The sequence below is a fragment of the Oncorhynchus tshawytscha genome, linkage group LG03, assembly GCF_018296145.1.
Source record: "Oncorhynchus tshawytscha isolate Ot180627B linkage group LG03, Otsh_v2.0, whole genome shotgun sequence".
In the NCBI taxonomy this organism is placed as follows: domain Eukaryota; kingdom Metazoa; phylum Chordata; class Actinopteri; order Salmoniformes; family Salmonidae; genus Oncorhynchus; species Oncorhynchus tshawytscha.
The window spans coordinates 69,587,359-69,612,565 of record NC_056431.1 but is presented as its reverse complement, the minus strand read 5'-3'; the positions used below and the strand labels follow the sequence as shown (position 1 = coordinate 69,612,565).

Here is a 25,207-nt window from a genome sequence, read left to right as displayed (position 1 = left end):
ATTAGGAGTTTGTATGGTAGTTGATTAGGAGTTTGTATGGTATTGGATTAGGAGTTTGTATGGTATTGGATTAGGAGTTTGTATGGTATTGGATTAGGAGTTTGTATGGTATTGGATTAGGAGTTTGCAGTAGTGGAAAAAGTACCCCATTCTCATACTTGAGTAAAAGTAGAAATACTTTAATAGAAAATGACTAATAGAATGACTTAATCGATGAGTCACCTATTTTTTATTTTTTTTTATTTAACCTTTATTTATCTAGACATGTCAATTAAGAACAAATTTTTGTTACAATGATGGCACGTAGTAAAATACAACTTGAGTAAAAGTCTAAAAGTATTTGGTTTTAAATATACTTAAGTATCAAGAGTAAATTTAAAAGTATAAATCATTTCAAATTCCTTATATTACAGTTTTTTCCAACTGCTTACACACGTTTTCAAAACTGTCTCCTTTTTTCAAAACTCTACACACAAAATGCAAAATGTCTCACATCTCCTTCAAAATGCCATAAACACATGTCAGAATAAAGCATTTGCATCAAATGGCAAACACTGCTTTCATAATACTACATTTTTGGATACACCATGTAAACACGGTTGTTCTAAATCTAAAGCTCTTTGGTCTTTCATAGGCTTATATCTACATTTCAATACAATGTTCTACAGTGAAAGTCATCTGCTGAGAGGGGTAACAAGTACACTGTAAACACCAATGCAATGTAGAAACAGAAAATATTTATTAGGCCAAACATTACTGTTGTATAGAGTAGCATACCACAAAACCATAAACATATGTAAACCAAAAGCATATTCTTTAGAATACAGTAAAGAACACAATTGTGTGTGTGGTCCCGGGAGGGCAGTCCAGGAATTGGGAGGGGGGGCAGTCACCAGTGCTAAGCTACGTTTCATCTCTTCTCCGGCCTCTTCTCCGGTCTGGGTTTGGCCACAACACTTCGTCCACATCACAAGATACGTTTTCTCTTGCCAAACATGGAGGGAAGTATCTCCTAGCATGGCGTATCCAACCTTGGACAGAGACAACCTCTATGTCCCCACATGGAGGGAAGTATCTCCTAGCATGGTGTATCCAACCTCTCTGTCCCCACATGGAGGGAAGTATCTCCTAGCATGGCGTATCCAACCTTGGACAGAGACAACCTCTATGTCCCCACATGGAGGGAAGTATCTCCTAGCATGGCGTATCCAACCTTGGACAGAGGCAACCTCTATGTCCCCACATGGAGGGAAGTATCTCCTAGCATGGCGTATCCAACCTTGGACAGAGGCAACCTCTATGTCCCCACATGGAGGGAAGTATCTCCTAGCATGGCGTATCCAACCTTGGACAGAGGCAACCTCTATGTCCCCACATGGAGGGAAGTATTTCCTAGCATGGCGTATCCAACCTTGGACAGAGGCAACCTCTATGTCCCCACATGGAGGGATGTATCTCCTAGCATGGCGTATCCAACCTTGGACAGAGGCAACCTCTATGTCCCCACATGGAGGGAAGTATCTCCTAGCATGGCGTATCCAACCTTGGACAGAGGCAACCTCTATGTCCCCACATGGAGGGAAGTATCTCCTAGCATGGCGTATCCAACCTTGGACAGAGGCAACCTCTCTGTCCCCACATGGAGGGAAGTATCTCCTAGCATGGCGTATCCAACCTTGGACAGAGACAACCTCTATGTCCCCACATGGAGGGAAGTATCTCCTAGCATGGCGTATCCAACCTTGGACAGAGGCAACCTCTATGTCCCCACATGGAGGGAAGTATCTCCTAGCATGGCGTATCCAACCCTGGACAGAGGCAACCTCTATGTCCCCACATGGAGGGAAGTATCTCCTAGCATGGCGTATCCAACCCTGGACAGAGGCAACCTCTATGTCCCCACATGGAGGGAAGTATCTCCTAGCATGGCGTATCCAACCTTGGACAGAGGCAACCTCTATGTCCCCACATGGAGGGAAGTATCTCCTAGCATGGCGTATCCAACCTTGGACAGAGGCAACCTCTATGTCCCCAGATGGAGGGAAGTATCTCCTAGCATGGTGTATCCAACCTTGGACAGAGGCAACCTCTATGTCCCCACATGGGGGGAAGTATCTCCTAGCATGGCGTATCCAACCTTGGACAGAGGCAACCTCTATGTCCCCACATGGAGGGAAGTATCTCCTAGCATGGCGTATCCAACCTTGGACAGAGGCAACCTCTATATCCCCACATGGGGGGAAGTATCTCCTAGCATGGAATATCCAACCTTGGACAGAGGCAACCTCTATGTCCCCACATGGAGGGAAGTATCTCCTAGCATGGCGTATCCAACCTTGGACAGAGGCAACCTCTATGTCCCCACATGGAGGGAAGTATCTCCTAGCATGGCGTATCCAACCTTGGACAGAGGCACCCTCTATGTCCCCACATGCGTCCTCCATTGCCTGGAGAAGCGGCATGCGGGCATAGGGTTGGCGATCATACACTTTCCAGCGCCGGGCTGAGAAGGATTCCTCTATGGGATTTAGAAAAGCTGAATATGGGGGAAGGTACAAAACTACAAATTGTGGCTGGATGGCAAACCAGTTTTGGACCAGAACAGCCCAGTGAAAACTAACATTGTCCCATAAAACGACAAATCTAGCAGGCTCCTGATCTGGATCAGGGACAAGCATTGTGTAAATTGCATCCAGAAAAGTGAGCATATGGCCGGTGTTGTACGGACCCAGTGTGGTATTGTGATGGAGGACCCCGTTTTGAGTGATGGCAGTACACATAGTTATATTACCCCCACGCTGTCCAGGAACATTAGTAATTGCCCTCTGTCCTATTACATTTCTTCCGCGGCGCCTGGTTTTGGTGAGGTTGAAGCCAACCAAGAGAAGCCATGAAGAGGGAACTTATGGGATGAACATTTCAAAATGCAATTTATACTGATTTACATGGTTCTAAAGGGAGGGGGGGTTAGGAAGTGTGAGAGGGTATTACTGTATATGTGTATACTCAGACCAGAGGTTGATGTACTCTTCAGTGTGCTTTTGGGACAGGCATTAAGCAGGACTACTCTACTACTTTACAGAAAGGCCCTGTGACTCGCGCCCTGTGCTTTTGTGCTTCCACCTTACAGGTACTGGAAGAGATCTCTTGTTACCCAGACAACCACGACGCCAAGGAGCTCAGACGGATACTGACCCAGCCGCACTTTATGGTGAGTGAAAGCACACACATACACACACACCTCGACTTGGCTGTGTTTAGGCGTCATGACTGAAGCTATAGCAGAGACAAAGAGAGACAGAGACAGACAGAGAGAGAGGGGACAGATAGATGGAGAGAGACAGAGAGAGACAGAGAGAGAGGGGGCAGATAGAAGGAGAGAGACAGAGAGAGAGGGGGCAGATAGAAGGAGAGAGACAGAGATAGACAGAGAGAGAGGGGGCAGATAGATGGAGAGAGACAGAGAGAGACAGAGACAGACAGAGAGAGAGGGGGCAGATAGATGGAGAGAGACAGAGAGAGACAGAGAGAGAGGGGCAGATAGATGGAGAGAGACAGAGAGTTAAGGACAGAGACAGAGAGGGGGCAGATAGATGGAGAGAGACAGAGGTAAGGACAGAGACAGAAAGAGAGGGGGCAGATAGATGGAGAGAGACAGAGATAGACAGAGAGAGAGGGGGCAGATAGAAGGAGAGAGACAGAGATAGACAGAGAGAGGGGGCAGATAGAAGGAGAGAGACAGAGAGGTAAGGACAGAGAGGAGGGGGCAGATAGATGGAGAGAGACAGAGATAGACAGAGAGAGAGGGGGCAGATAGAAGGAGAGAGACAGAGACGTAAGGACAGAGAGAGGGGGCAGATAGATGGAGAGAGACAGAGAGGTAAGGACAGAGAGAGGGGGCAGATAGATGGAGAGAGACAGAGATAGACAGAGAGAGAGGGGGCAGATAGAAGGAGAGAGACAGAGGTAAGGACAGAGAGGGGGGCAGATAGAAAGAGAGAGACAGAGATAGACAGAGAGAGAGGGGGCCGATAGATGGAGAGAGACAGAGAGGTAAGGAGAGAGAGGGGGCAGATAGACAGAGAGGTAAGGACAGAGACAGAAAGAGAGGGGGCAGATAGATGGAGAGAGACAGAGGTAAGGAGAGAGACAGAAAGAGAGTGAAACATCAGTGAGAGAGAGAGAGAGAGAGAGAGAGAGAGAGAGAGACACTCGGTCTAAACATCAGCACCACAGGTGTCTTCCACAAAGCTGTAAACAATCTGAGAAACAAGGCAAGTAGGGCCTTCTATGCAGTCAAAAGGAACATACAATTCGACATACCAATTAGGATCTGGCTAAAAATACTTGAATCAGTAATAGAACCCCTTGCCCTTTATGGTTGTGAGGTCTGTCTGGAGTCCGCTCACCATCCAAGAATTGAGACTCTGCATGCAGAATTCTGCAAAAATATCCTCCGTGTACAACATAAAACACCAAATAATGCATGCAGAGCAGAATTAGGCCAATACCCGCCAATTATCAAAATCTAGAAAAGAGACGTTAAATTCTACAACCACCAAAAAGTAAGCGATTCCCAAACCTTCCATAACAAAGCCATCACCTACAGAAAGATGAACCTGGAGAAGAGTCCCCTAAGCAAGCTGGTCCTGGGGCTCTGCTCACAAACATAAACAGACCCCACAGAGCCCCAGGACAGCAACACAATTAGACCTATCCAAATCATGAGAAAACTGTTGATCAAAATATTATTTGTTTTTAAATTCTTTGTGGGTCTGTGTAATCTGAGGGAAGTATGTGTCTCTAATGTGTTCATTCATTTGGCAGGAAGTTAGGAAGTGCAGCTCAGTTTCCACATCATCTTGTGGGCAGTGTGCACATAGCCTGTCTTCTCTTGAGAGCCAGGTCTGCCTACGGCAACCTTTTTCAATAGCAATACTCACTGAGTCTGTACATAGTCAAACCTTTCCTTCATTTTGGGTCAGTCACAGTGGTCAGGTATTATGCCACTGTGTACTCTCTGTTTAGGGCCACTCTATCAGCAGGATAGAACGGCAGCCTCTGGTAAGACACGGGGCGTGGGTACGTAAACAACAGCTGATGCACAATATTTAAGGAAGTCTTTTCTACCTCAGGCGAGGTTTTGCTCACCTGAGATAGAGTATCTCATGATACTCATGATAAACTGTAGAACACACTATCTACCTAGAGAGTTTTCATCTGTATTTTTTGTAGCTGTCTCCATACCACCACAGACCGATGCTGGCACTAAAACCGCACATGAGCTGTATTCCACCATTAGTAAACAGGAAAACGCTCATCCAGAGGCGGCGCTCATAGTGCCTGGGGACTTCAATGCAGGGAAACTTAAATCAGTTTTACCAAATTTCTATCAGCATGTTAAATGTGCAACCAGAGAGAAAAACATTCTAGACCACCTTTACTCCACACACAGAAACGTGTACAAAGCTCTCCCTCGCCCTCCATTTGGCAAATCTGACCATAATTCTATCTTCCTGATTCTTGCTTACAAGCAAAAATTAAAGCAAGAAGAACCAGTGACTCTGTCTATAAAAAAAAAGTGGTCAGATGAAGCAGATGCTAAACTACAGGACTGTTTTGCTAGCACAGACTGGAATATGTTCCGGGATTCCTCCGATGGCGTTGAGGAGTACACCACATCAGTCACTGGCTTTATCAATAAGTGCATCGAGGACGTCGATGCACGTATGTACGTACATACCCCAATCAGAAGCCATGGATTACAGGCAAGATTCGCACTGAGCTAAAGGGTAGAGCTGCCGCTTTAAAGGAGCGAAACTCTAATCTGGAAGCTTATAAGAAATCCCGCTATGCCCTCCGACGAACCATCAAACATGCAAAGCGACTAAGATTGAATCATACTACACCAGCTCCGACGCTCGTCGGATGTGGCAGGGCTTGCAAACTATTACAGACTACAAAGTGAAGCACAACCGAGAGCTGCCCAGTGACACGAGGCTACCAGATGAGGTAAATAACTTCTATGCTCGCTTCGAGTCAAGTAACACTGAAACATGCATGAGAGCATCAGCTGTTCCAGACGACTGTGTGATCACGCTCTCCGCAGCCGATGTGAGTAAGACCTTTATACAGATCAACATTCACAAGGCCGCAGGGCCAGACGGATTACCAGGACGTGTACTCCGAGCATGCGCTGACCAACTGGCAAGTGTCTTTACTGACATTTTCAACCTCTCCCTGTCTGTAATACCAACATGTTTCAAGCAGACCACCATAGTCCCTGTGCCCAAGAACACTAAGGTGACCTGCCTAAATGACTACAGACCCGTAGCACTCACGTCTGTAGCCATGAAATGCTTTGAAAGACTGGTCATGGCTCACATGATCACCATTATCCAAGAAACCCTAAAACCACTCCAATTTGTGTACTGCACCAACAGATCCACAGATGATGCAATCTCTATTGCACTCCACACTGCCCTTTCACACCTGGACAAAAGGAACACCTATATGAAAATGCTATTCATTGACTACAGCTCAGCGTTCAACACCATAGTGCCCTCCAAGCTCATCACTAAGCTTAGGATCCTAGGACGAAACACCACCTCCAGGTGGTAAGGGTAAGTAACAACACATCCACCACGCTGATTCTCAACATAGGGGCCCCTCAGGGGTGCGTGCTCAGTCCCCTCCTGTACTCCCTGTTCACTCATAACTGCACGGCCAGCCACGATTCCAACACCATCATTAAGTTTGCTGATGACACAACAGTGGTAGGCCTGATCACTGACAACGATGAGACAGTCTATAGGGAGGAGGGCAGAGACCTGACCGTGTGGTGCAAGGACAACAACCTCTCCCTCAACGTGATCAAGACAAAGGAGATGATTGTGGGCTACAGGAAAAGGCAGACCGAGCACACCCCCATTCTCGTCGACGGGCCTGTAGTTGAGAGCTTCAAGTTCCTTGGTGTCCACATCACCAACAAACTAGCATGGTCTAAGCACACCAAGACAGTCGTAAAGAGGGTACGACAAAACCTATTCCCCCTCAGGAGACTGAAAAGATTTGCATGGGTCCTCAGATCCTCAAAAGGTTTTACAGCTGCACCAATGAGAGCATCCTGACCGGTTGCATAACTGCCTGGTATGGCAACTGCTCAGCCTCTGACCGCAAGGCACTACAGAGGGTAGTGCGTACGGCCCAGTACATCACCGGGGCCAAGCTTCCTGCCATCCAGGACCTCTATACCAGGCGGTGTCAGAGTAAAGCCCGAAAAATGTACTCCAGCCGCCCTAGTCATAGACTGTTCTCTCTGCTACCACACGGCAAGCGGTCCAGGGGCGCCAAGTCTAGGTCCAAGAGGCTTCTAAACAGCTTCTACCCCAGTGCCATCCATAAGACTCCTGAACAGCTAATCAAATGGCTACCCAGACTATTTGCATTGCCCCTCCCCTCCCCCGCATGTAGCGAAATTGTGTGTACTTAACGTTACTAATGCACTTATGAATGTAGCCCTCCTTCTTTGCACGCTGCTGCTACTGTCTGTTATCATCCATGCATAGTCACTTTAATAACTCTACCTACATGTACATATTACTTCAATTACCTCGACTCCGGTGCCCCCGCACATTGACTCTGTACCGATACCCCCTGTATATTGCCCCGCTATTGTTATTTTACTGCTGCTCTTTATTTATTTGTTATTCTTATCTCTTCCTTTTTTAGGACTTTTCTTAAAACGGCATTGTTGGTTAAGGACTTGTAAGTAAGCATTTCACTGTAAGGTCTACACATTGTTGTATTCGGTGCATGTGACAAATACAATTTGATTTGATTTGATTTGAAATAGCATTCTAGTTTGCTCTGTTTTTTAAAAGTAATTATCTTTTGTTTTCTCATGATTTGGTTGGGTCTATTTGTGTTTGTGAACAGAGCCCCAGGACAGCAACACAATTAGACCCAACCAAGTCATGAGAAAACAAAACGAGAATTACTTGACACACTGGAAAAAATTACAAAAACAAAAAAAACAGAGCCTAGCTATTGAGAAATGCTGATGTAGACAGACCTGGCTCTCAAGAGAAGACAGGCTATGTGCACACTGCCCACAAAATGAGGTGGAAACTGAGCTTCACTTCCTAACCTCCTGCCAAATGTATGACCATATTAGAGACACATATTTCCCTCAAACTCAAACCCACAAATAATTTAAAAACAAATAATATTTTGAAAAACCACAGTGTGCCATCACAGCAGCAAGATTTGTAACCTGTTGCTACAAGAAAAAGGAAACCAGTGAAGAACAAACACCATAGTAAATACAAACCATATTTATGTTTATTTATTTTTCCTTTTGTACTTTAAATATTTGCCCATTGTTAGACATATGACATTTTAAGTTTGGAATGTTTACTGTAAATTTTTATTGTTCATTTCACTTTTTTTATTATCTATTTCACTTGCTTTGGCAATGTTAACATATGTTTCCTATGTCAATAAAGACGTTAACTTGAAATTTAATTGAGAGAGAGAGAGTTGGGGCCTAGCAATACAGACTGTACTGTGAAGGGAGAGAGAGAGAGTGGTGGAGGGGAGAGATGGAAGGAGGGTTTTGGAAAGATGGAGAGATTGTGAGTGAAATGGAGTGGTCAGTGAGTTGTGTAGATCTGACCTAGAGCCTAGCTCTACACGGTCTGTCTAGTTCTACACGGTCTGTCTAGTTCTACACGGTCTGACTAGCTCTACACGATCTGTCTAGTTCTACACGATCTGTCTAGCTCTACACGGTCTGACAAAAATGGGGGAACGGAGAGGCAGAGGTGGTGATACGAGGGAGGCAGGAACCATTAGGTACAAGCTGCCACATCCCTAGACACACACAGACAGGGGCATATGTGTCCTCAGCCTGCCACTACTCTCTCATGAGCACCTTGTGATGTCTCCGTCGTCCACCACTCACTCTACTAGCTACTGAAACTGGTGAGGACCTAACCTTCTAATTCTGTAACTGTAGAATTCCATTTTTGGTCAACTTTACTCCGGACCAGATATTCTAGAACTCTGGGGTTGACTTCAGAATTCCAGTTCCACAGATGTTTTCCCTCTTGTATCATCTTCCAAAATAAGTACAGGAGTGTGTCTAGCTTTTAATGTTCCTGTTGTAGTATAGTGTAGATGGCTGAAGGTGTCATAATTTTCTGGTCAAACCTGAACCCTGCCTAATATAAGGTAATGACACTGGTCTATGTTGTGTCCATAGCAGTGTTCAACTGAAGGTAGGATGCACTTTGTTACTGTGCTGAAATCACCTCAGATCAGGTTGTTAAGATAAAGTTTTCGGGGGACTGTCACTTTAAAGCATCTCTGTCCGGGGGTAGTTCACTTCAAACCCATGATCTTGATCTCATTAGGGGTCTCAAGACTCACACTCACACACACACACCTTCTGCACTCCTGTGGTAGTGTGTGGTAGTGTGTGTGTGTGTGTGTGTGTGTGTGTGTGTGTGTGTGTGTGTGTGTGTGTGTGTGTGTGTGTGTGTGTGTGTGTGTGTGTGTGTGTGTGTGTGTGTGTGTGTGTGTGTGTGTGTGTGTGTGTGTGTGTGTGTGTGTGTGTGTGTGTGTGTGTGTGCTCCCTGTGGGGATGTAGTTTAATGAGAGTCAGAGAGGCTGCCGCTACCTTCATGTCTCACTCCCTGATCTCCTTCTGTGTGTGTGTGCGTGCATGTTTGTGTGCGTGTGTGTGAGTATATGTGTGTGTATGTTTGAACTCTCAATAAGTGTGTGGGATGACTGCGTGCGTTATTAAAAGACTGTGGTAGTAGTCTTTGTTGTGGTTTTATTACTGCATGCCTCCTCTCAGAACTTCACTCATTGAGTAAAGTAAAGCTGGTTGTCTTTGGGTAGTGCCATCAGTAGACTCACACCAAAGCTGAGAGAGAGAGAAAGAGAGAGAGAAAGAGAGCGAGAGAGAAAGAGAGAGACAGAGAGAAAGAAAGAGAGCGAGAGAGAAAGAGAGAGACAGAGAGAAAGAAAGAGAAAGAGAGAGAGATGTGTTATAGTGAGTATAGTACTTGATGTGTGTCTAGGTCAGCCTTGCTGTAGACCCTTGATGGCGATCTATCTCCCTCTCTCTGTTTCTCTCCTCCTCTCACTCACTCATCTCTCAATACCCGTTCCAGGCCTTGCTCCAGACCCATGACGTGGTGGCCCATGAGGTGTACAGTGATGAGGCTTTGAGGGTGACCCCCCCGCCCACCTCACCCTACCTGAACGGAGAATCTCCCGAGAACACCAACGGAGACATGGACCTGGAGAACGTGACAAGAGTACGCCTGGTTCAGTTCCAGAAGAACACTGACGAACCTATGGTACGACACACACACCTGCACATACACAGCACATACACAGACACACTTACACATGCACAGGTTGTATGACATGACGCACACAAACAGGTTCTGCCATTGCAAGTATTAACACTGGCAGTATTTATTATCACACATGGCCCACAAGCAGTCATACACACTCTGTTCTTTTCTCCCTATTCATCCCTTCAGCCTGGCACCTCAGTCTCTGACCCTAAGCTTGACCTTTAACCCCTGAACCCTGTCCTCTCTCTCCAGGGAATCACGCTGAAGATGAACAATCTGAACCACTGTATCGTAGCCAGGATAATGCATGGAGGAATGATCCACAGACAAGGTAGCCAGCCACCTCATTTTATTACACTAACAGATATTGTAATTATTACTGGTCAATAGACTAGACTATTAAACATTATTACTGGTCAACAGATTATTATGGTCATCTTTATGACAGTGTCTGTAGATTGTTCCAGGACATCTTTATGACAGTGTCTGTAGATTGTTCCAGGACATCTTTATGACAGTGTCTGTAGATTGTTCCAGGACATCTTTATGACAGTGTCTGTAGATTGTTCCAGGACATCTTTATGACAGTGTCTGTAGATTGTTCCAGGACATCTTTATGACAGTGTCTGTAGATTGTTCCAGGTCATCTTTATGACAGTGTCTGTAGATTGTTCCAGGTCATCTTTATGACAGTGTCTGTAGATTGTTCCAGGACATCTTTATGACAGTGTCTGTAGATTGTTCCAGGTCATCTTCATGACAGTGTCTGTAGATTGTTCCAGGACATCTTTATGACAGTGTCTGTAGATTGTTCCAGGACATCTTCATGACAGTGTCTGTAGATTGTTCGAGGACATCTTTATGACAGTGTCTGTAGATTGTTCCAGGACATCTTCATGACAGTGTCTGTAGATTGTTCCAGGTCATCTTTATGACAGTGTCTGTAGATTGTTCCAGGTCATCTTTATGACAGTGTCTGTAGATTGTTCCAGGTCATCTTTATGACAGTGTCTGTAGATTGTTCCAGGTCATCTTTATGACAGTGTCTGTAGATTGTTCCAGGACATCTTCATGACAGTGTCTGTAGATTGTTCCAGGTCATCTTTATGACAGTGTCTGTAGATTGTTCCAGGTCATCTTTTTGACAGTGTCTGTCGATTGTTCCAGGACATCTTCATGACAGTGTCTGTAGTGTAATGACTGTTTGTCGTGTGTTTTGTAGGAACGCTGCATGTAGGAGATGAGATCAGAGAGATCAACAGCATCAGTGTAGCCAACCAGACAGTAGAGCAACTACAGAGGATGCTGGTGAGTGGACATTGTTTGTGTGCGTGCGTGTGCGTGTGTGTGTGTGTGTGTGTGTGTGCGTGTGTGTGTGTGTGTGTGTGTGTGTGTGTGTGTGTGTGTGTGTGTGTGTGTGTGTGTGTGTGTGTGTGTGTGTGTGTGCGTGCGTGCGCGGTGTGCGTGCGTGTGCTTGCGGGTGCGTGCGTGCGTGCGTGTGTGCGTGTGTGTGTGTGTGTGTGTGTGTGTGTGTGTGTGTGTGTGTGTGTGTGTGTGTGTGTGTGTGTGTGTGTGTGTGTGTGTGTGTGTGTGTGTGTGTGTGTGTGTGTGTGTGCGTGCGTGTGTGTGTGTGTGTGCGTGCGTGCGCGTGCGTGCGCGTGCGTGTGCTTGCGGGTGCGTGCGTGCGTGCGTGCGTGTGTGTGTGTGTGTGTGCGTGTGTGTCCGTGTGTGTGTGTGTGTGTGTGTGTGTGTGTGTGTGTGTGTGTACTTGTGTAATGACAGGTACGGGGAGTACAGCATCATGACAGGTACAGCATCAGCATCACAGATACACAGACAAACGACAATCTCTGCAGCAGTGGGGAACAGAGATGGGGAACTGACACATATAGGGGAGGTAATAAACAGGTGAGTCCAGGTGACTCCAATAATACACTGATGCGGGTGATGGGGAAAGGCAGGTGTGCGTACTGATTGTAGCAGGAGTATGTAATGCTGCGCCAGGGAGGGGGAGCAGGCGTGACATCTTGTGTGCTTCAATGCTGAGTGTGTGTGTGTTTATGTGTCCACAGAAAGAGATGCGAGGCAGCATCACCTTTAAGATAGTGCCAAGCTACCGGACACAAGGACCTTCCTGTGAGGTAACGCACCGCCCTTTCCCTCTCTCCCCGACCTTCTCTCCTCGCGACCCATCCTGTTAACGTTGGGGATGTTTAAACTTCTGACCCTTTGACTAACCAACCAACCAACCGCCTGCCTGGTGGCTGAATGTGTGTGTGTGCATGTGTGAACTTTTCCCTCGGGTGGGGATCTGCTGTGTCCTGCTGTGTTCTGCTCAGGGCTGGGTCAGACACACTGCACACCAATTTCACAACCAAGATACTGGAACGCCCCGCACCCTACCCTGACCTCTGTCCCTTGTAACCTGTAACTGTGATCTGGCACCAACCACACACAGATCCCCAGTCTGGCCAGTCAGTCACACAGAGACCAGAATGTAGTTGTGCTATCTGATGATTAGCCTCACAGCTAACGTTCTAGCCTGACATTGATGAGACAGTCTTTGTGAGCCTACTGCCCCTCTGTGGCGAGATGGAGATGTGCAGGGATAATTGCTATTACGATTAGTAAGTAAGATAGTCATGTTGATTTGATTTGATTGCACATCTTATGAGTTCCTTGAAGACATTGAAGATGGTCATTTCTACTTGTTTATCATGGAGTGTGAAATGTCTTTTTCTTTGTATTGGTGAACAAGTAGATAGTCGATAGAGAGAGGGTGTGTGTGTGTGTGTGTGTGTGTGTGTGTGTGTGTGTGTGTGTGTGTGTGTGTGTCTGACCTATGCGTCTTGTTACAGAGAGAGTCCCCCTCCAACTCCAGGCAATCCCCTGCCAATGGCACTGGCCACTCCAGTGTTAACAGTTTTATCTTGGTAAGGACCCCCACCCCCCACCTCAGCCCCTGAGCACCAAACCAAACACCAAAACTACCCCCTTCTCCCCTAAGTCGACCAACACAGACCTTTGACTCAGTTGTTGTTTGTTATCATAATATATTTTTCCCCCTCTCCAACTTGTATTTTTGTTTCCTTTTTCAGTTGTATAACACATTAAGTTATGATACTGGTACAGAGAATGTCACTCCTCACCCTCATGACTAGCTTTTCAGACCAGCCTTCAACCTTTAACCTCTAGCCAAATTTCCGACATCTCCGTTTACAAATTGGTGTGCTGTAAAACGCTCCCATGTGCTGTAAAGTGCTGCCATGTGTTGTAAAAATGCTGTGCCTTTCTGCTGACACCTTCAGTACATAAAATAACTGTGAATCCTCACACAGTCACACACAAAGCTCTGGCCCTATGCAGCTCAGTTCCTATACAGCTCTGTTCCTGTTCATCTCTGTTCCTATACATCTCTGTTCCTATAAAACTCTGTTCCTATACATCCCTGTTCCTATAAAACTCTGTTCCTATACATCCCTGTTCCTATACATCCCTGTTCCTATAAAACTCTGTTCCTATATATCCCTGTTCCTATACATCCCTGTTCCTATACATCCCTGTTCCTATACAGCTCTGTTCCTATTCAACTCTGTTCCTATTCAACTATATTCCTATAAAACTCTCTTCCTATACAACTCTGTTCCTATACATCCCTGTTCCTATACATCCCTGTTCCTATACAGCTCTGTTCCTATACATCCCTGTTCCTATACATCCCTGTTCCTATACATCCCTGTTCCTATACATCCCTGTTCCTATACATCCCTGTTCCTATACATCCCTGTTCCTATACATCCCTGTTCCTATACAGCTCTGTTCCTATTCAACTCTGTTCCTATTCAACTCTGTTCCTATACAACTTTGTTCCTATAAAACTCTGTTCCTATACAACTCTGTTCCTATACAACTCTGTTCCTATACAACTCTGTTCCTATAAAACTCTGTTCCTATACAACTCTGTTCCTGTAAAACTCTGTTCCTATACAACTCTGTTCCTATATATATATGTTCCTATAAAACTCTGTTCCTATACAACTCTGTTCCTATACAACTACCTTCAATATTATCCACTACATTCACTAAGGATCCAGACAACAAGCCTACCTTTACGTACGTACCTACCTACCTACCTATATCTACATACCTCTACCTACCAACCTACCTCTACCTACCTACATCTACCTACCCACATACAGTGCCTTGAAAAAGTATTCACCCTCCTTAGCGTTTTTCCTATTTTGTTGCATTACAACCTGTAATTTAATTTGATTTTTATTTGGATTTCGTGTAATGGACATACACAAAATAGTCCTAATTGGTGAAGTAAAATGAAAAAATAACTTGTTTCAAATAATTCAACAAATAAAAAACGGAAAAGTGGTGCATGCATATGTATTTACCCCCTTTGCTATGAAGCCCCTAAATAAGATCTGATACAACCAATTACCTTCAGAAGTCACATAATTCATTAAATAAAGTCCACCTGTGTACAATCTAAGTGTCACATGATCTGTCACATGATCTCAGTATATATACACCTGTTCTGAAAGGCCCCAGAGTCTGCAACACCACTAAGCAAGGGGCCCCACCAAGCAAATGGCACCATGAAGACCAAGGAGCTCTCCAAACAGGTCAGGGACAACATTGTGGAAAAGTACAGGTCAGGGTTGGGTTATAAAAAAAATATCCTAAACTTTGAACATCCCACGGAGCACCATTGAATCCATTATTTAAAAATGGAAAGAATATGGCTCCACAACAAACCTGCCAAGAGAGGGCCGCCCACCAAAACTCACGGACCAGGTAAAGAGGGCATTAATCAGAGAGACAACAAAGAGACCAAAGATAACCCTGAAAGAGCTGCAAAGCTCCATAGCGGAGATTGGAGTATCTGTCCATAGGACCACTTTAAGTCGTACACTCCATAGAGCTAGACTTTACGGAAGTGTCCAGAAAAAAATTGCCAAAAGGCATGTGGGAGACTCCCCAAACATATGGAAGGTACTTTAGTCAGATGAGGCTAAAATGTTGCTTTTTGGCCATAAAGGAAAATGCTATGTCTGGCGCAAACCCAACACCTCTCATCACCCCAAGAACAACATCCCCACAGTGAAGCATGGTGGTGGCAGCATCATGCTGTGGGGATGTTTTTCAATGGCAGGGACTGGGACACTGGTCAGAATTGAAGAAATGTAAGAAATGATGGATGGCAACACTCAAGTGATTTAAGGGGAAACATTTAAATCTCTTGGAATGGCCTAGTCAAAGCTCAATCCAATTGAGAATCTGTGGTATGACTTAAAGACTGTACACCAGCGGAAACCATCCAACTTGAAGGAGCTGGAGCAGTTTTGCCTTGAAGGGCAAAAATGCCAGTGGCTAGATGTGCCAAGCTTATAGAGACATACCCCAAGAGACATGTCTTATTTCTTGTTTGTTTCACAATAAAAAAATATTTTGCATTTTCATAGTGGTAGACATGTTGCGTAAATCAAATGATACAAATCCCCCAAAAACCATTTTAATTCCCGGTTGAAAGTGTCATGTCTTTAATATCATTAAATGAAGACTTTTCGTTTTTATCAAAGATTCTCTGTAATTAGTATTACGCAATTAAACTGATTAATCATGTAACTGTAATTAACTAGGAAGTCGGGGCACGAAGGAAAATATTCAGATTACAAAGTTATAATTTTCCTAATATAACTTTTCAGATATTTTATATCTGATCAATTAGTCTTCAAATTAATGAATTCTTTATTTTACCTCACGTTAGTCTCATTCCAAACGTCGTAAATTGTTGGTTATCTGCACGAACCCAGTCTTCACTATGAGTCATCCATACATCAATTGTCTTAAATAATGTATTTACTAACTAAGTAATTCACAGAAATGTATAAACAAACAAACAAAGTTACAAGAAATGAGAGGGGAATGTGCCCTAGTGGGCTAAACCGGCATGACGGCTTGTTGTACAAAAGGGAAGTGGGGGTCGACTGAGAAGACAACACACAGAAGATCATTCTAACAATTGAAATGCTAATCCTTTGCACATGAACACTCACTCATTCGGGAACAAATGCAATCAATATATATATTTACGCTCAGTGTGTCGTCGGGATCTCAGCTGAAAAGTTTGTTTCTGTTGGAGAGTTTCCGTCCTCTCTCTCTCTCTCTCTCTCTCTCTCTCTCTCTCTCTCTCTCTCTCTCTCTCTCTCTCTCTCTCTCTCTCTGTCGTGGTTAGAGTGCATAGTTCAGAGTGACATTCATCCATGTCGTTATAATGGATGTTTAGGCGGATGTCGTTCTTCGCTTTCAATGATACCGAATTCCTAGCTGCAGACTAGTAATTAATATCAAAGACTTGTTCTTATTCTGTCGGTATTGATAGTCTAAGAGTTTAACCACGTGGGATGGTTAAAAGATTCAGCAATCGTCTCAAACCTTGACCTTCTCGTTATCGAGGTAAGCTGGTCTGCAACCTTTGTCCTCTCATGATTGAGAGATAACATGGTCTGGTGATAGAAAACCCGAGTGGGGGTTTTATTCGGAAGGGCAGAAAAGGGCATGTCCCAGGATGCCCGACCATGACTGTGCTCATGGGTGGCCCTCTGATTTAGTTAAACTCAAAAGGGAGTTGGAGTTTCCTTCATTAAACAGTCCAAAATCACATTACACAATTTTACAAACAGTATCATCCTCACTCATTCATCTTATTCAACAATTAGATGTAAACCTCATATCTGAGGCTATTATATAAACAACGTTATGGTAATGTGGCCGCACCGTCTCTCATTAGTTGTACAAACTTGTAACAAACGGACCAGTTTGTAGCTGGATTCTTCACCGATCTTTTATATTTTCTCCAGAACATAAATGTTGTTCAGACCTCAAGTTCTGTGAGGTGGAAGAAATTCCTTTGTTCTCTATGAAACTTCACTCTGTCTCTATACTGTGTGGCCATGAGGCAGGATCTTCCCTAGGAATTTACGACTTCTCTGACCACAGCGGCCTGTTTGTAGGAGGCAGAGAGAGGGGGATGGTGGTCGCTGTACCCAAAGAGGGCAACGTCATGACATAAGGCAACAAAATAGGAAAAATGCCAAGAGGGGTGAATACTTTCGCCGCCACTGCACCTCTACTTACCTGTACCTATCTATACCTACAGCGGCAAGAAAAAGTATGTGAACCCTTTGGAAGACCTGGATTTCTGCATAAATTGGTCACAAAAATTGATCTGATCTTCATCTAGGTCACAACAATAGAAAAACACAGTCTGCTTAAACTAATAACACACAAACAATTATATGTTTTCATGTCTTTATTGAACACAGTGTAAACATTCACAGTGCAGGGTGGGAAAAGTATGTGAACCCTTGGATTTAATAACTGGTTGACCCTTCTATGGCAGCAATAACCTCAACCAAATGTTTTCTGTAGTTGAGGATCAGACCTGCACAACAGTCAGGAGGAATTTATTTATAAATGTATTTATAAAAACTGTTTAGGTTCAGCAATATTCTTGGGATGTCTGGTGTGAACCACTCTCTTGAGGTCATGCCACAGCATTTCAATCGGTTTGAGGTCAGGACTCTGACTGGGCCACTCAAGAAGGCGTATTTTCTTCTGTTCAAGTCATTCTGTTGTCGATTTACTTCTGTCTTTTGGGTTGTTGTCCTGTTGCATCACCCAACTTCTGTTGAGCTTCAGTTGGCCGACAGATAGCCTAACATTCTCCTGCAAAATGTCTTGATAAACTTGGGAATTCATTTTTCTGTCAAATGATAGCAATTGTCCAGGCCTGAGGCAGCAAAGCAGCCCCAAACCATGATGCCCCCTCCACCATACTTTACAGTTGGGATGAGGTTTTGATGTTGGTGTGCTGTGCCTTTTTTTCTCCACACATGGTGTTGTGTGTTCCTTCCAAACAACTCAACTGTAGTTTAATCTGTCCACCGAATATTTTGCCAGTAGTGCTGTGGAACATCCAGGTGCACTTTTGCAAACTTCAGACGTGCCTCAATGTTTTTGTTTGGACAGCAGTGGCTTCTTCCGTGGTAACCTCCCATGAACACCATTCTTGTTTAGTGTTTTACGTATCGTGGACTCATCAACAGAGATGTTAGCATGTTCCAGAGATTTTAGTCTTTGGTCTTTAGCTGACACGCTAGGATTCTTCTTAGCCTCATTGAGCATTCTGCTCTGTGATCTTGTAGTCAACTTTGCAGGACGGCCACTCCTTGGGATAGTAGTAACAGTGCTGAACTTTCTTGATATACAGACAATTTTTCTTACCGTGGACTGATGGACATCAAGGCTTTTAGAGAACATTTTGTAACCCTTTCCAGCTTTATGCAAGTCAACAATTCTTAATCTTAGGTCTTTTGAGATCTCTTTTATTCGAGGCATGGTTCACATCAGACCATGCTTCTTGTGAATAGCAAACTCAAATTTTGTGAGTGTTTTTATAGGGCAAGGCAGCTCTAACCAACATCTCCAATCTGGTCTCATTGATTGGACTCCAGGTTAGCTGACTACTGACTCTAATTAGCTGTTGGAGAAGTCATTAGCCTAGGGGTTCACATACTTTTTCCAGCCTACACTGGGAATGTTTAAATTATGTATTCAATATAGACAAGAAAAATACAATAATTTGTGTCTTATTAGTTTAAGCACACTATGTTTGTCTATTGTTGTAACTTAGATGACGATTAGATCAAATTTGGTGACCAATTTATGCAGCGATCCAGGTAATTCCAAAGGTTTCACATACTTTTTCTTGCCGCTGTATCTACCTACCTACCTATACCTACATCTACGTACCTGTACCTACCTACCTAAATCTACGTCCCTACCTACCTACCTCTACCTACTTACCTATACCTACCTATACCTATCTACCTATCTACCTATACCTACCTCTCTACCTACCTATACCTACCTACATACCTATATCTACGTACCTGTACCTACCTACCTAAATCTACGTACCTACCTACCTACCTCTACCTACTTACCTGTACCTACCTATACCTATCTACCTATATCTACCTATACCTACCTCTCTACCTACCTATACCTACCTACCTACCTATACCTACCTATATCTACCTACCTATATCTACCTACCTACCTAAATCTACGTACCTACCTACCTACCTCTACCTACCTACCTCTACCTACTTACCTATACCTACCTACCTATACTTACCTACCTACCTCTGCCTACTTACCTGTACCTACCTATACCTGCCTATCTACATATAGCATCCATTGTAGATTATTGATTGATGAGGATGTGTATATGTTAATGTAATTTCATAATTCCAATATGTTTTCTTTAATTGAATTCACTTAGTCTATTTTATGAGAATTTGTAAGATTCTTATTTGCATAAAATAGACAGAGACCAGTCTTATCAAAAATAGATAATAGTATTTATTCTCGGAGCGCGCTGCCATGTAACCACCAACAACAGTTTATATACAAAATATGACGTCATAGGTTATAAAATATTCTTTCTCCCAACAGTTCAAAAGTTCATTCGAGATAAACCTTCGGAAGTTTTCATCCATCACCATTCAGCAGACAGTTCCAGCTAATGGAAAACCTAAGAAAACAGACACTGCCTTCTCTAAACATCCCAGAGCTAAGTTGAGTCGGTTCAACCATAGGTTATCGACCCTTTCTGCTTACTTAAAAAAAACACTTCCAGTCTTCTCCAACCTGGCTGGAATGGTATTTATCTCATTTAATTACCCCCTGTTTCATGCTCCACAATCCCTCACTTATGAATTCATATTGTTAATAAGATATAATAAAACAGAGTATAAGTTTACCTAGTTACAGTCTACAGTCTATTAGCCTATCAGAAGCTTCTAAAGCCATGACATCATTTTCTGGAATTTTCCAAGCTATTTAAAAGCACAGTCAACTTAGTGAATGTAAACTTCTGATACAATGGAATTGTGATACAGTGAATTATAAGTGAAATAATCTGTCTGTAAACAATTGTTGGAAAAATGACTTGTGTCACGCACAAAGTAGATGTCCTAACCGACTTGCCAAAACTATAGTTTGTTAACAAGAAATATGTGGAGTGGTTGAAAAACGAGTTTTAATGACTCCAACCTAAGTGTATGTAAACTTCTGACTTCAACTGTGCCTACACCTACCTATGCATACATACCTACCTACCTACCTCTACCTACCTATGCATACAGACCTACCTACCCCTACCTACCTACCTACCTATACCTACCTACCTACCTACCTATACCTACCTACCTACCTACCTACCTATACCTACCTACCAAACCTAAATACCTACCTACCTGATAACTGTACACTTCGGTGCTGAAATTGCTTTGCCTGCTCTCTGCTTTCCTGCTCACTTCTGCAAGATTTGTCCTGCAGAAGTTCTGTTCTAACACCCTAAAGCTCAACTATGTCTGTATGGCTAACTGAGAATCACTGTACCCTCTCTCTCATTGGTGACATGAGGGTAGGGAATGTGTGTTTGACTGTCTTCTGTACACAATATTATGGTGTTGTTGTGGCAGTTCCCCTGCCTCTCTCTGGTGTAAACTCTCTGTCTCTGTCACTGCTGGTGTTTTCTCTTCAGGATCTGCCGTCTACCGTCCAACCCAAGAGTCGACAGGTGAATACCAGCACTCTCTACCTTGTGAAACACACAAGCTGAACTGTAACACACAACCCCTCACAACTCCTCCATTCATTTCCCCTCATCCAATGTCTACACATCTGTGTGTGTGCGTGTGTGTGCGCATATGTGCACAGACACAGTGTGTTTGCGAGTTCACATGCCCCCCACCCCCCCATTGACTAACTGTCAAGGTCAACCCATAAGAGTAGACTCCATTCACTTACAATGTTGTTAATATACTGTGGCTACAGACTGATCTCCAAGCTGTGTTTAGAGCAGGATAGTGTCTGCTAGACTGGGCCATGACCTCTCTCAAAGAAATACTACTGGATATTGGTCTCAATCCAAGACAATTCAGACTCCAAATCTACCCCTGCTGCTTACATATGTCATACCTAGTCTGTCTGTCTGTCTGTGTCTGTCTGTCTGTGTGTCTGTCTGTCTGTCTGTCTGTCTGTCTGTCTGTCTGTCTGTCTGTCTGTCTGTCTGTCTGTCTGTCTGTCTGTCTGTCTGTCTGTCTGTCTGTCTGTCTGTCTGTCTGTCTGTCTGTCTGTCTGTCTGTCTGTCTGTCTGTCTGTCTGTCTGTCTGTCCATGCTAAAAGAAGCCCGAGCTCCAGGCCTCCAGTGCTGCCCCCCCCACTCCGGCTTCTCTCTCTCCCTAGCTCCCCTGCCTGGCCTAGGGACACGGAATGGCTTGTGGCCCCCCTTTACTCACCAATATCCAGACCTTCCCCTTAAGACAGAATACAGATTATAATTGGGCATCCCTAAATCAGATCACAGTCTGGTGGTTTCTAGCCCTGGTCTTTGACAGCTATAGGGTAGTGCAGGCTTTTGTTTCAGCCCAGCAATAACACCCCTGATTCTACTTGTTAAGGTATCTATTATTATTGTTGATAGCTAGCTGATACAGTCTGCTCACCCTGTGGGCCAATAGGACCAGAGCTTTGTTTGGGACAGTCTTGCTCACCCTGTGGACCAACAGGGCCAGAGCTTGTTTAGGACAGTCTGCTCACCCTGTGGGCCAACAGGACCAGAGCTGGTTTGGGACAGTCTGCTCACCCTGTGGGCCAACAGGACCAGAGCTGGTTTGGGACAGTCTTCTCACCCTGTGGGCCAACAGGACTAGAGCTGGTTTGGGACAGTCTTCTCACCCTGTGGGCCAACAGGACTAGAGCTGGTTTGGGACAGTCTTCTCACCCTGTGGGCCAACAGGACCAGAGCTGGTGACTAACTGTAACTGTGTAACCAAAGAGTATATACCTAGTTAGCTTTGATTAGTAAAATCCTAGCTGTAAACTAATGGCACAGGCATTGTTTAAACAGTGGTGCTCCATCACCCTCCTCCTCACCCCTTTCATCATTGTCTTTGTGGACCCCAACAGAAACACCATCACTGACTGTCTGTGTAGACTCAAACGCCCATCTTAAACCCATACACCAGCGCAAACCCAACGAGTAACTTGACCTGAGCTTTAATCTAATAAACCTAACCAAACCTCATCCCAGGAGAGTTGCGTACATCCAGTGTGTAGATGCCACCAGTAGAGGTCGCCCACAGTAGCACTGTCTCACTGAGACATGGCTGCAGTTACTTCACTGAACTGCACAGTCGCACATTAAACGGCATTACACGTCAGTCTCCAATCAGATAACTAAGACCCATGCATGGGCAGTATTGGACAGTTTGGAGGGTGTTACTGCCTCCTCAAGCCCTCTATAATCTCAACCATTAGCATGTGACATCATCATCCATTATGATCTCTCAATTTGAAACCCATAAAATTGTTTTGGATTCCTGTTACTGAATGCATTCTACCTCCCTTCCTTGATAAGCAATCACTGATCTGACAGTGTTGGATAGGTTAAAGCTTATCCATGTATTTTACCAATCTAGTCTTTTCAGATATTTTAAAATGAAGGCAGGAACAAGGGAAGGAATATGTGTTCAAAAGAATTCTAAAGGGCCAGTCTCCTCATTATAAGAAGGAAGGAATGAGTGTTTAAAGAATTCCAATGGGTCAGTCTCCTCATTATAAGAAGGAAGGAATGCATGTTTAAAAGAATTCCAATGGGTCAGTCTCCTCATTATAAGAAGGAAGGAATGCATGTTTAAAAGAATTCCAATGGGTCAGTCTCCTCATTATAAGAAGGAAGGAATGCATGTTTAAAAGAATTCCAATGGGTCAGTCTCCTCATTATAAGAAGGAAGGAATGCATGTTTAAAAGAATTCCAATGGGTCAGTCTCCTCATTATAAGAAGGAAGGAATGCATGTTTAAAATAATTCCAATGGGTCAGTCTCCTCGTTATAAGAAGGAACAAGGGAAGGAATCCGTGTTCAAAAGAATTCCAACGGGCCAGTCTCCTCATTATAACCAGAGTTGGGGTCAATACCATTTAAATTCCATTTCAGAGGATGAATTGAATCCTCTTTGACAGAAACAGGCAATTCGTGAAATTAAGTGAATTTCAATTTATCCTCTGAATAAAATGAATTAAAGTGGAATTTACATCCAACACTGAAAGTGACATCATCCATGTTAATCCATCACCATAGTAGCATTAATGCTTAACATTCTCTATCTCCCCCGCGCTCCACTCACTGTACTGTGTGTGTAGACACTCTGTAGTGGTTTTACTGCATGATGTGTGTGTGGTGCTTTCACATCCTAGATGGTCGTACCCAGACCTCCAATCAAGGATAAAATGTCTGTCAAGGTAAGATATAGTGTTGCCTCCACAGTGCTACACCATTGAGATAAAACAGCAGACATCCTAGGAATTGTTTTATCTCTATGGCTACACCATAGTTATTCCCTTAGATGACTGTAATAGGAATCTTTTTTTTCTCCGAAACAACATCCCATATAGTATAATCTTACAGTCTAATACGATTAAAACCACAATGAAAAACCACAGCCTTTTGATTATTGTATCTACTCAAGTCTTACTGTATTCAGAGTGCAGTATCACAAGGTCTCAATACACTTCTCAGAGAACTGTATTAAATATGAACGTATGAACAGGTCTTATCAGACACTGCACAAGACTGGTACTCTGGTGCTAAAGGTGTGTTGAATCAGTCAGTGATACAGAACATATGTTTTAACAAGTCCAAAGAGAGATTCTAAAGAGACAACCCTGTGTTAACGATCCATGAGAGATTCTAAAGAGACAACCCTGTGTTAACGATCCATGAGAGATTCTAAAGAGACAACTCTGTGTTAACGATCCATGAGAGATTCTAAAGAGACAACTCTGTGTTAACGATCCCTGAGAGATTCTAAAGAGACAACCCTGTGTTAACGATCCCTGAGAGATTCTAAAGAGACAACCCTGTGTTAACGATCCACGAGAGATTCTAAAGCGACAACTCTGTGTTATCAATCCCTGAGAGATTCTAAAGAGATAACTCTGTGTTAACGATCCATGAGAGATTCTAAAGAGACAACTCTGTGTTAACGATCCATGAGAGATTCTAAAGAGACAACTCTGTGTTAACGATCCATGAGAGATTCTAAAGAGACAACCCTGTGTTAACGATCCATGAGAGATTCTAAAGAGACAACTCTGTGTTAACGATCCCTGAGAGATTCTAAAGAGACAACCCTGTGTTAACGATCCCTGAGAGATTCTAGAGAGACAACCCTGTGTTAACGATCCACGAGAGATTCTAAAGCGACAACTCTGTGTTATCAATCCCTGAGAGATTCTAAAGAGATAACTCTGTGTTAACGATCCATGAGAGATTCTAAAGAGACAACCCTGTGTTAACGATCCCTGAGAGATTCTAAAGAGACAACTCTGTGTTAACGATCCATGAGAGATTCTAAAGAGATAACTCTGTGTTAACGATCCATGAGAGATTCTAAAGAGACAACCCTGTGTTAACGATCCCTGAGAGATTCTAAAGAGACAACTCTGTGTTAACGATCCATGAGAGATTCTAAAGAGAGAACTCTGTGTTAACGATTCCTGTGCCATTTATATCAGTTGAATCAAATCAAATCACATTTGTTTATGAAGCCCTTTTTACATCAGCAGATGTCACAAAGTGCTTATACGGAAACCCAGCCTAAAATCCCAAACAGCAAGCAATGCAGGTGTAGAAGCACGGTGGCTAGGAAAAACTCCCTAGAAAGGCAGGACCCTAGGAAGAA

At 43.8% G+C, this 25,207-nt stretch overlaps 1 protein-coding gene across 17 annotated transcripts in view; it reads left to right on the top strand.

Annotated features, from left to right (window-relative positions):
* LOC112224679 (peripheral plasma membrane protein CASK-like) overlaps positions 1-25,207 on the top strand; it is a 219,969-nt gene that overhangs the window by 173,165 nt on the left and 21,597 nt on the right. For 9 of the 17 annotated variants that reach the window (XM_042319929.1, XM_042319943.1, XM_042319927.1 and 6 more), the window contains 8 exons: positions 3,131-3,211; positions 10,185-10,373; positions 10,629-10,707; positions 11,599-11,684; positions 12,449-12,517; positions 13,235-13,309; positions 21,004-21,039; positions 23,721-23,765. In XM_042319929.1, coding sequence (XP_042175863.1) covers positions 3,131-3,211; positions 10,185-10,373; positions 10,629-10,707; positions 11,599-11,684; positions 12,449-12,517; positions 13,235-13,309; positions 21,004-21,039; positions 23,721-23,765 — 660 coding nt within the window. The remainder of the gene's footprint in view (positions 1-3,130; positions 3,212-10,184; positions 10,374-10,628; positions 10,708-11,598; positions 11,685-12,448; positions 12,518-13,234; positions 13,310-21,003; positions 21,040-23,720; positions 23,766-25,207) is intronic. The other 8 variants (XM_042319934.1, XM_042319933.1, XM_042319932.1 and 5 more) reach the window with 3 other exon arrangements.